General features: G+C 37.9%; 3 protein-coding genes across 3 annotated transcripts; 1 reads left to right on the top strand and 2 right to left on the bottom strand.

The window, feature by feature from the left end:
* Nucleotides 1-5,298: 5,298 nt before the first annotated feature.
* On the bottom strand, nt 5,299-6,539 carry LOC140778780 (protein BIG GRAIN 1-like). Its single transcript, XM_073123643.1, has one exon. It carries the CDS (start codon nt 6,338-6,340, stop codon nt 5,474-5,476), a length of 867 nt encoding a protein of 288 aa, XP_072979744.1. The 5' UTR covers nt 6,341-6,539; the 3' UTR covers nt 5,299-5,473.
* Nucleotides 6,540-7,520: 981 nt separating this feature from the next.
* LOC140779861 (uncharacterized) lies at nt 7,521-9,713 on the bottom strand. The gene has a single exon (XM_073125158.1). It carries the CDS (start codon nt 9,612-9,614, stop codon nt 7,839-7,841), a length of 1,776 nt encoding a protein of 591 aa, XP_072981259.1. The 5' UTR covers nt 9,615-9,713; the 3' UTR covers nt 7,521-7,838.
* A 1,078-nt stretch (nt 9,714-10,791) lies between these two features.
* On the top strand, nt 10,792-12,329 carry LOC140777031 (serine/threonine-protein kinase STY46-like). Its single transcript, XM_073120934.1, has 5 exons — nt 10,792-10,920; nt 11,015-11,272; nt 11,334-11,853; nt 11,927-12,069; nt 12,156-12,329. Exons 1-5 carry the CDS (start codon nt 10,792-10,794, stop codon nt 12,327-12,329), a joined length of 1,224 nt encoding a protein of 407 aa, XP_072977035.1.
* The last annotated feature ends 240 nt before the right edge of the window (nt 12,330-12,569 follow it).

A 12,569-nucleotide genomic window follows, 5' to 3' on the forward strand; every position in this document is an offset into this window, starting at 1 on the left:
TACCGTAAGTACTCGTTATGACTCCGTGTCCCTCGATCAGGTTTGCATGCTTTATTCCTACTAGTTGATCAAGTCCATGCAGCTAGCTAGTTGCACACGTACCGACGTACGTGACAAACGTCTCTGGTATAGATTCCAAAGTGATGTTGTCCATATACCTGGCAAAGTGATTACATTGTATGGTTCTTAATGATGGGCTTTAATGGCGAAAGCTTCAATTTGCATGGAGCTTTCCATGAGATCACTTTCATGAGACTATTACAATTCTCGCATCTCCTTAACTATCCGGAGCTTATAAACTCAATAAAGTTATGGCGGCCGCTAAAATGCCATCATCTGCATTATTGACATGGAATTGGTGACGACCTTGGGATGGATGACGACTATGTGATAACTACTACCCATACACTTGTAAGGACTATAAATAAAAAACAAGTGAAACCAAATTGCGGCCTTCACCACTTGTTAAGCATCTACTCAAGAATACCACTGCCGACCACTAAAACAAATCAATTTCAACTCGTCCCATTCAGATTAAAGAACAAAAAAATCGATATATATATATATATATATATATATATATATATATATATATATATATGTATGTATATATATTAGTATATATATTGACATTTTACAAGCAGGTGAGAGGAAAAGAATCTTCCGTTTTGACATTCTATGCTGTTCTCATTTCTTTCTCATGATTGACCAATATGCAACATGGTAGGGGTGATCAAGCAGTAGGTATGAAAATCTCTTACTTGGTATATATATATATATATATATATATATATATATGTAGTGTTGAAGGAGGAAGGAAGGAAACCGTTGACGCAGAAACCTTGGGCAAGTTAAAAATATCTTTTAGGTGTTGAATTATAATAAATGCCAATTCTATTTGGGCCTCAAATTCTAGCTAAAATATCATAAGGCTATGTAAGTGCTACATGGTGCAAATAAACTGCAACCATATATGCATTAATCGGCTCATCAGCAGTCCATTATGGTTTCGATCACAGCGAATCAAACGTATGATTGATGTAAATTGGACGGCCAGTATTGTCCCATTGAGACCCCACTAGGTTTGAAATTTGTAACTGTTAATTTCTTACAGAAAGTCATGGTATTTATAATTTGTAGAACGATTGATGCAGTCCTACTTGTGTTACATGTGTGGGAACGATGCCATTCTATCTTGATGGTTGCCCTAATTGTTGACTAAAACCAAATGCTCTATTTATTTAACCCCTTATGACTGATCTAGTAGATAATTATCTACGCGAATACTTAAAGAATACACGTAAAAACTAAATTGACGGCAGATAAAAAGCAATGCAAAGGAAATCCTGCAAAAATAATCATGGATTATTTTCTCAAGGATTAACTCAATCGCTAATTATGTATAAATATAAGAACCATTTATATATCTCCTACTAAATCTCACAATTTTTTATAACGATGAATTTCTTCGAGTGACTCTGGAGATTGGATGCATTGTATCAGTAAAACTATAGTGAAATTGTTCGAACACTTTTAAAATAACTTTTAATTTGTATTACGTGAAACATCATAAAAATATTTAAAACACATTTTCAGTGATTTAGAAGACATCATGGCCATATAAAATATTCTAAATACATCCAAATAAATTCTTTACACACAAATTATCGGTACAAAAGATATAACAATTTTCCTACCTAATCTATGAGTGTTAATAATAATTAAAAGTCTTCTACTATCACGCTCATATAAAATATTCTTAATACATTCAGATAAATTTTTTTATAACAATTTTCCTACCTAATCTATGACTGTTAATAGTAATTCAAGTCTTAATTCGTCATGTTCGTACAAAATGGATAAACTTTTTATACAAGAATTATCAATACAGAAAATATAACAATATTTCCTACCTAATCTATGACTGTTAAATAGTAACCTTCTCTTTACGTCACATCTACCACGTCTTCATTTCATCAATTCTTGGAGTTGGGCCAGATTTTAAACACACTCTCTCTAGGTTCCAGCCCAGCATGGTCCATGCATAAACAAATGGACGAAAAAGATTAGAATCGGCTCTACGGTCCATTAGGGGTATAATTAAGCCTAATTCTGATCAAGCTGGCAGCCTATTGGCCCATTTCGTCATAATTCGAGCTTAATTTCGAGTTTGGCTGCCACGGGATTTGGGCCAGATGTACACCAAAGAGCTATTGGATCCCCTCAAATTTGGGTGAGGATTAGCGCTGGGATGATATGGATAGTTTCCGTAAGGATTCCTGCTGGCCAATTTTATACAAGTTTATCTGAGCACATTATTAGATGAGCGTAAATATATTAATCATGCACGTTCGATTAATTTAATTAAAAAAAAATAAATATAATAGGAGTTAAGCATGATTAGAGCTATCAGATGTATAATATTCGACCTGTGATAGTTTATCCCACGATGAAGAAAAAGAAACATAGGAGTGATACACGGTGCTATTAGATGTATAACATTCGACCGGTGTTGAAACCTTGTTCTAGATAGTTTTATCTCGCGACGGAGAAAGAGAAACACAGGAGTGATACACGGTGAATTAGGGTTAGGGCACAAGTGGGCCACAACATTGCGAGCATATGTGTACTGTAGCTCGCGGGGGTGTTCCAATGATTGGTTTGTTGTTATCTTTAGTTGGATTCCCTCTGTTATGCTACACAACGTGAGCTGTTGGGATAAATACAATTTGGTTGGTCACTTAGGTTCATTGCATGCATGCATGAACTACTTATTTGGATGGCCATCGACCATATAGATATAAAATCATTAATTAGTCTCCTGTTCCCTTTTAAGGTTAAGACAAGTTAGGTTAAGAGCTCAGAATAGGATGTAAGTACTATCTTATTAATGGAATTAATTTTTCTTTTTCCAAATTATAAGCTACTTTATAATGACTTTGCAACTAACACCTCATCTTTGAGCTTTTGATAATTTAACCTTTATTTTTTATTTTAACTAATTATTAGTTGTAGACTAAAAGGAGAGAAGACATAATGTTAACAAAAAAACGACTAAAAATATTAGCGTATAATTTATACTTTTTTTTATAATTATATTTCAGGTTATTCAGACCGAGAAATAAACACAAATAAAAAAGCGCCATAAAAATTATCACAATTGACAAAATATATTATTAGTTTTAACAAAAAATTATTTCATGATGTTAGAAAGAGATCCAAGTATCAACAAATGTTTAATATATATGCTTTACCAACAATGGTATCCTTAATTTCTAGGCGGTGATCATTTTGTTAGCTAGTGAAGCACTTAGTGGGTGTCTTCTCTTAACCCATCCCAAAAAAAATAGGATTAGTGCCCACCAACTCCATTAATCATCTCACCCGATCAATCACAGAGGCAACATTTAAAAAGTGAGGAAAATTCCACATAAGACTAATTATAATCCATGAAAGAACCTTTCCATGTGAAAGGAAACAAACTTTCTCTTTACTACTAATAACCATGCCCATCTTAACTATTTCTCTAATTATTTGTTTCATTAGTCAAGGTTTGGAACATAAGCACGTAGTAGGTATCTTCATCTACCTAATTCTATTCCTTGAGATCTTTATTATTAGAATCTAGGGTTTTCAAAAAAGGTCAAGTTTGGGCATAAATTTTGGATGCTAAGCTTAATTAAACTAGCTCGCTCAAGCTCTAACTCGAAGGAAATAAGAAGAGAACAAATGCTTATGAAGAGTAGATTTCATTCATTAATTTCTGATTACATTGTCGTCTATATGGCGGCCACTCACATCATTTGTCTTAGTGGTCCAAAACATTTAGTTAGCCTGTAATTTGTCTAGTGGTCCAAAACATATATTTTTCAACCTTTTCTTTTATCAAGCTAATAGATAACAATGAGAGCTACTAATATTTGCATAATTACATCTTATATTATCAAAAGTAAGGATTTTATGGACCACATATATTTATTTGCTATATCTCAAGGATCGAGTCGTTCATCTTTTCCTTGACCTAATCTGAGTCATAAGGAATCGAAAAAGTTGGAAAGAAGTAAGAAAGTGATAAGGACTAATAGTCTCACAATGGATATTAATCCTTGGATTAAGTGGTTAATAATGCGCAATCATTGTCGTGACCCTACTCTTCATTACTCATAACTCATAAGATGCCCATAGTGTGGTCCTTGTGGGATAAAAAACTAACATATAATGTGGTGGAATCCTCTCCGGTGTACCTTTTATTTTATTTTTGATTAAAAACTTATATTTTTGATTAAAAGCTTGTAGCTTTAAATTCCTTCGCTAGCTTTGCTGAATTACAATAAGGGATACAATATGACAGTCGAATACATAGATAGGGCAACGATTCTTTGAGCTTAAATTTAGATAATACTATAGATAAAATATAATATCAAGCCAAAAGACACACAAATATATTCAAATGAAGAGCAGCCATGGTGAATTCATAAGATCATCAAGAGCTCTTTAGTCAGCCTATGATTTCATCGTATTCCAACAATCCAAGACTTTGCTCCCTATGAATCTTCAAAAGTTAAAACAAAAATTCAAGATCACCAACCTAGTAGAAAGAACAAAAAAAAAGCAACACTAGACAAATCCAGGATAGTAAGATGAGTTAGAGAACACAAAGCAAACTTCCATTCAGATACATTACCTCAAGATGCCAACAACGGAAAAAATCTACGGGGAAGTTTTCTTAATTTCCATTGTATTATTAAGAGAGATTAGGAATTATTTATTACATCCCAATTAAGTTATATAAATTATCATAATCCTACCATTATATGGTTATTATGTCATCTTCGTCTTGGATTAACAAAGAAGAACCGGATTTTGGTAGCTGTAGTGTTGTCTCTTTCCTTCCAAAACTACAACCACCAACTACGGTTAAAGTATCTTTGTCAAATGTAGATAACTCTCGAAGGAATTCATCTCGATATCAAGGAATTGTGTTCCATTTGCTACATCCTAGCATGGGCTACGTGGGTTATATTCTCATACGTAAAAAATAATGGCCAGGCTCTTAATTTAATGAACAGTTAAACACACGAGGATCACTCCCAAGTCCTTTTCCAAATTCTATACTCTGTTCCCTCTGCAGACAAAGCTCGTGCATTTCGCAATCTTAATTAGTCCTAACCTTCGACATCTGTCACGTCTAATCATGCATCTTTCGATGCCAAGCTTAAATTAAGTACGATAAACAAATAGCACTAATCATGCAGCACATTAATTTGCTTCACCCCTTCATAACCTCACATATTAATAAGTACGCAAAACACTCAGAAGAGAAATGAACAAGAAAAAAAACACCAAGAAATTAGTCAATATATATATATATATATATATATATGTATATGTATGTATATATTAATAAACCTCTTGTTCTTGAGTCTTGCCATGAAATTAAATCAACGTACTACTATTATTTATTTTTTAATTCTTAGGCGATCAAGCCTTGGGCAATGGCTCGATTTGTACCGACATTTGTGGTCTCGTAGACCGGCAGCTCATCCCAACCGATCGCCGTGAGATTCTTCAACTCGAATAAATCGGAGCTCGAATCGCTGCTCTCCTCGTCCTCTTCCAACACCCTAAGCAACTCGTCCACCCTCTTCTTTGCCGCAGCCCCTGCCTCGAGATCCGCATCGTGGATGCACTTCGTCTTCTCGTGCGGACGGCACCCTTCGTCCCCGAACCGCACTGACCTCTTCGGCGGCGGCGGCGGCGGCTGCGCCGCTGGCTTCCGCCTCATCGGGAGGCACGACGGTTCCTCCTTAGGTGCCTTGGGTTTCTTCCTCGTGATCCGCGCCGAGGAGAAGAGCGACTTGAGGAGGGAAGCGAGGGGGGAGGTCGGCGACCGCGACGAGGAAGGGGCCGGCGACGTCATCTTCCTTAGCTCGCGCAGCCGGCTACGGATTGAGGCGGTCTTTGTCTTCTTCTTATTTTTCCTCTCGTGAGGCGGAGTCGACGGGGGCGGATTGGGCCGGGACAAGTCGGCGTCGGAGACGGAAGAGGCGGACGAAGAGAAGCCGAAGCTGGAGGAGGAGTCGGAGGACGATGAGGAAGTGGGAGCCCACGATGATTTGGATTTGGAGTTAGAATTGGATTTAGTTTTCGGCTGGGTCTTGCTTCGCGGGGAAGAGAAGGAGCGGAAGTGGTAGGGCGATAGGGATTTGGGCGAGTTTTTAGTGGTGGTGGTGGTGGTGGTTTTGGTGTCGGAGTCGAAGGAGCGGTAGATGGCGTCGAGGAGGGAGGAAGAGAAGGATGGATGATGCTCGCGGATCGGCCGAGGCATTCGCCGCTCCATTAGAAGAGAGAAGAAGATAGAGAGAGATAGAAGAGGAGGGGGAAGAGCAACAAATTAGTAGTCGAGTAGAGAGAGAGAGGGAGACGTGCGACTTCGCCTTTTAGCTTCACGCGCGGGGGGGAGGGAGGAGTGGTGCTAAGTTGGCATGTTCGATGACGTGGCATTTCACTAGTGCTGTAGTCGTGGGGCGGATCCATTTATTACCCAGACCTTGTCAACTCTAAGCAACTACACAGGCTCATGCTACAACTCCTTTCAAACAGACAAGTTAGGACGGTCGAATAGACTTACATGAATAATAAAGCTATCCAAAAGTAAGAACCAAAGAAAAGGATATATTAATAACTTCCATTTCAGGAATAATTTTTTTATTTATTCTAATATAATTTTTTATTTTAAATAATAGTTAAATATTATAGTACTTATATAAATATTATTTATCCAATAACTAATTTATTCTTAATATTTTTTATTAATCTAGTTTGTATCAAATTAAAAAATATTTATCATAATTATTATAAAAATATAATATTAATATTTTTTATATTTTTTTCACTTTATATCACATCAAAATTAATTATTACACTAAAACTTTTAGTATAATATTCTTGAACGCTGTTGAAGTATCACACTGCCCATAATGATTAGATCTCTATTAGATCTCCAGAGAAGTTAATAGGTCAAATTAACAATGTTGAATGGAACCTCAAAGGAAGCAGGAAAGCATGCTAAAACCTCTCAAAATCCAAACGGAAGGAAATCTAGTACAGAAGCATGCACTGCACTGTATCTTCCTTACAAGGTCAGGCCAAGGTATATGCAATAGAAGATGCGGACGTGAACAGTTCTTTGATCCTATGCATAAAAGGATTATTTTAGTTCACTTGTGTGATGTTCCAACAATCATAGGGCATCAAAATACAATAAAAATGCACAGTAAAATTCATCACTGTCTATCCTCCTCACATATGTAGAGAAAATATGGTAGTCTAATTGCAGAAAGCTTGAATGTGAAAATTAATACCTCAACTGATATAAAATGTCATACTACTGAATTATTAAGAATCTTTGTATCTAGCAAATAACACTTATCATAATTCAGGACATGAATATTGGAGGGTTTAATCAATTCGATGATATTCTTCAGAATATACCTTTAATTAAAGTTCAGAAGACAACATCTAACAAGCTATGTGATTTCATATCAATATGAAGTATCACACAAAGTACTAGATCATAAGATTATAAATTTAACAAGCCATAATCTTGAAAATTTTCTTCAGGCAAAAGGAAACTTACATGACAATAACAAAACAGATGTACAGGATATCATCAAGCCTATGGTCTTGAGTCTTCTACAACTTAAGTGGATAATCAAATTGAGTCAGTTTCAGTTCTCACAAACCATTGAGAGTCTGTTAAGTCAGAAGACCACAGAGCCCGCAGGCAATTGACACTAGCTCCCGTCAAAATATTGAGAGGTATACCCTACTTCAGTCTATATCTTAATGTATACAGTCTGCATTGAATTCTTTTTCACAACTCCTCGAGAACATAACTCAGTTAGTAACTCAAGTGCCTCTTTGGACATGCCTTCATAAGCTAGGCCTTCAATGAGAATGGTGTAAGTTGATTCCGTAGGCATGCATCCTTTAGACACCATATAAGCAAAAAAGTCAATAGCACGTTCTGTCTGCCTAGCTTTACAAAGTCCCAGCATCACTGAGTTGTAGATTATAGCATTTGGTCTCATACCCATCTTTTCCACTTCGTGGAAAATCTTGATTGCCTCTTCGATTTTTCCTTCTCTACTGAGACCAGCAACCAGCGAAGAATAAGTTATTATATCCGGACGGAGGCCCTTTGCTACCATCTCTTTCAAAAGCTCCAACGCTTTCTCAGTGTTCCCTATCTTCGAGAGCCCATCAATGACTGTATTATAGGTAATCAAGACAGGAGCACAACCCTTGCTCCCAAGCTGATGAAGCATTTCAACTGCTAGATCAACCTTGCCATCCTTGCAAAGAGCAGTAAGCAAGGTGTTGTATGTAACAATATCTGGGTAACAACCTCTTGACACCATTAGATCCACATACTCAATTGCTCTATCCATCTTCTTCTCCTTACAGAACCCATGAAGCAAAGGATTATAACTCAAGGAATTTGGTGTGCAGCCATGTTCCGGCATCTTCTCTAAAACATCAATAGCCCGACCTAGCAAACCTTTCCGACATAAGAAATTAATAAGTATATTGAAAGTAACCACACTAGGAGAGCAACCATTCTGAACCATATCAGCCAACAATTTCTCAGCATCCATCCATCTCCCGGTGCTACACATGCTCCTCAGTATAATATTATAAGTAATAACATTTGGATTGCATCCATACGAGGGCATACTATTTAAGAAGTTGATCGCCTCGTTCAATCTCCCTTCTTTGCAAATCCCATTGATCAAAACATTATATGTCACGACATCAGGAGCGCAGCCCTTCGTCCTCATCTCATCCAAAAGCTTCATGGCCTCCCCAACTCCACTCTCCTTGCAAGTGGCTTCAATCAGAATAGTATAAGTAAACACATCAGGAGCGCAAGCTCTCTGAAGCATTTGATTAAGCACCTCGAGCGCTTTCTTGAGCTTTCCCCTCTCGCATAAGCTCTGGAAGATAGTATTATAAGTAACAACATCAGGAGCAACACTCATACGATCCAAGAGGCGGAGCGCGTTGTCCGTCTCACCAGACTTGCAGTACCCACCAATCATAACATTATAAGTGATCACGTCCGGCGCGGCGCCAGAGCTTTCGATGATGCCCAAGACTCGACTTGCCTTCTTGGTCTTGCCCACGCGGCAAAAGCCACGGATAAGACTTGTGCAGGGGATGATGTCTGCGACTCCGCCGTTGTTCGCCATCTTCTCAAGAAATTTGAGGCCTTCCTCCAATTCCCCGTTCCTAACGAGGCGGCGGAGACTCTCGTTGCTGCCAAAGGCATCAAATTCTTTGGAAAATTGGGTTCTCACCGGATGCCCATTAGGTGTTCGAGAACGGCCCGCCGGGACAATGGAAGTTGCCGCGAGAGGCCGAAAACTGCGTCTTTTTCTTCTGGGTCTAATCAATTCAGGGCGGGGATCAAAACCCAGAAAGGAATTGAGGAATGAGATGGTGGTCGAGGGGATAGAGGTGGGATCGTGGAGAACCCTGTCTCTAGGATTAACCGTGGAATTGGTTGATACGGGTGGTAGGAAGCTCTTCAGAGGCATGGAGATATCCATTTGGGTAGTAAAATTTGCTCTCTGCTGCGCCTCTACGATTGAGGACGAAGGAGAAAACCTCGGATAACGTTGGTGAGCAGATGGGTGACTGTAAGAGAAGGTGGGGTTTAGGGTTTTGGAGCGAAACCCAAAAAGAATCAGACGGAGAGAGAGGATCCGTTAAGAGAATTGTGTGCCTAGATTTAGCTACCAAAATTACGTCAATGGTGTGGATCTAATATTTGTGGGGTCACCATGATCTTTGTCCTTTGAGTAAATGGGTAAGATAACTTAATTGAGAGTTGAAACAACTTTTCCTTTTATTTTCTTAAATAAATTATGAAAACATTTGAGAAAATAGAGCAGAGGAAATAAAGTTTGTTTGAGGAGATTATTGGCTGTTACTATTCAGTAGTGATGCTAAAGATATTAGATATGCCATTTTTAGATTAATTAGATTGATTAGGTTAACTTTTCATTTTGATGATGGATATTGTAGATCAGTGGATATTAAAAAATTTGAGAAAATATAGCGGATGAAAAATAAAGTTTGAGGAGCTTATTACATGTTATTATTTAATAGTAGTATATTAAAGTGTTAGATTTATTAATTTTTTAATTTAAATAGATTAATTTTTTATTTCTAAGATCACTTATTATAGTTCAGTGGCTGAATTCCATAAGCTCATGACAGAAGTCATAAGTTCGATTCTCCCTATGAATAAAAGAGTTTGAAGTCTTTAATTCAATTATGCCCATTAATTTGATGATGTCTCAGTTATTAATTCTATATATTAGAGATTGCTAGTATGTTGTTAAGTTTAATGATTATCATTCAAGTTCATCATCCTAAAAAAAAAATCACTTGTTGTCTTTTGAACTATAATATGTTAATGGGCTGGGTCAGAAACTTCTAAAGTAGTTCAGCCCATGGGCAGTTTCATAGTTGAAAATTCTATATGTAATCGTTTATCTCGTCATCATCTTGTCCCAAACCTTGAACCAATCGCCGACTTCGTCTATGATCACTGTCCTACAATAGAGTGATCCACATAGAACAATGCTGAAGGAAACCTCCATAAAAAATGGACGCCTCTCTGGTTTCTCTCTGTCCTCTTCTTTAGAACGCCATAAATTACTGAGATAGAAGAACAAGATATAAAGCAACGGAGGTACGTTGTAACTATCGCTGTTTCCCATGGAGAGATCTCCAATTACAGAGAGCAAGATGCAGGAGCATCGCAGTTGCTGCAAGGGCCTAGCAGTGATCTTCTCTTTGCTCTCTGGGACCAAGCAATCACCACCCAAATCAATACTCCAGCAACAGGTCTATGTTGATTACGATATTTTGTAAGGATAAATGTGATACGAATTTAGAGCGAAATGTTGGTCTTAATATCTTTACAATCTTTTTAATCAAGGTTGTGAAGCTTAAAGAAGAAGTCCAACGACAGAGAGAACTCAAGGCCACTTATAAAGCTCGGCTAGAGGGGACGCAGGAATATCTAAGACATTGCTTAGATATTGCACAGGAGAATGGATTCTTGCACCAAATAAGCAACAATCAACAGCATTCTTCGCCTGTCGAAGTAGAAGATCGAACGACGGTTGGCAATCCACACTTAGCTAATACTAGAGACCAAGCTAAACTTAATGGATGGTCCATTGAGCCAAATGAGGTGAATACACGTTTATCTAATTGTTATAGGCTACAAGTGCATTATATATCCCTTGTGGCAGATAAATTTGCAGGAAAAAATAGGCCAAGGAACAACTGCTGAGATATACAGAGGAACTTGGAGAGGCCTTGATGTTGCAGTTAAGTGGATTTACCCAAACTTTTTCCTATCCAACGAGAATGGTGAAGACTTCTTTGCCCAGGAACTCGATACACTATCGCGACAACGACACCCGTACGTTGTGCGATTAGTAGGCGCATGTCTTCTTCCACCGGAGAATTGCTTCATAGTTACAGAGTTACTTAATGGAAGGACATTAGCAGAATGGTTGCATGGGCATAAGGAAAGGCTAAGAGAGAGATCGACAACAACACCTCTTCCACCTTTGCTGGAAAGGATAGAGAAAGGACTGGAAATAGCTCAAGCAATGCAATATCTCCACGAGCAGAAGCCTAAGGTCATCCACAGGGATTTGAAGCCAAGTAACGTACTCTTAGATGATTCTATGCATGTTCGAGTTGCGGATTTTGGGCATGCTAGGTTCTTGCTTGAGGGGCAGGAAGCACTAACTGGTGAAACGGGTAAGAAGGAAAGCTTATTGATTACTTCATTTGATTACACCAAAATGCTGCATATGTCTTCGTTTCTTTCCAGGGACATATGTGTACATGCCACCAGAGGTAATTCGCTGTGAGCCATATAACGAGAAGTGTGATGTGTATAGTTTCGGCATCATATTGAATGAGCTTATAACTGGTGAACATCCATACATGGAGACCAACTATGGACCGACTAAGGTACAGCTGCAAGAGGCATAATTAAGCATCAAAATCTTGAGAAAAATTAATTTGCACTTATTGAAGGTTGTTGTTACTTTTCGTAGATTGCACTTGAAGTTGCAGAGGGTAGGCTTAGGCCTAAACTTCCAGAGGATTACTTCGAACACTGCAAGCTTATAGAGCTTATATGCTGCCTGTGGGATGAGGATGCCTCGAGAAGGCCATCCTTTGGGATGATCACTTCAGCTCTTCGATTGATTTTAGAGAAGCTCACATAAGTTAAAACGTTGGTTGCTTCGTTGTCCAGTTCAAGATAACATTAATCACGTTACATCTGCGTTCTTTCTTCGTAATATTTATCTCATGTTAATTTATTGTAAGGAGGGTCTTGATGTTAAGAAGGTTGTAGATTGGGGATAAACAGGTGGCTTTGTCGATATAGACAAATCTGTAACACCCTATTTGGAAGTCTTAAATTGGTAGAATTCTTACAAAATCTACTGTTTGAAATCATTAAT

This window comes from Typha angustifolia, chromosome 15, assembly GCF_048772165.1.
Source record: "Typha angustifolia cultivar Huaian chromosome 15, ASM4877216v1, whole genome shotgun sequence".
NCBI classification, from domain to species: Eukaryota; Viridiplantae; Streptophyta; class Magnoliopsida; order Poales; family Typhaceae; genus Typha; species Typha angustifolia.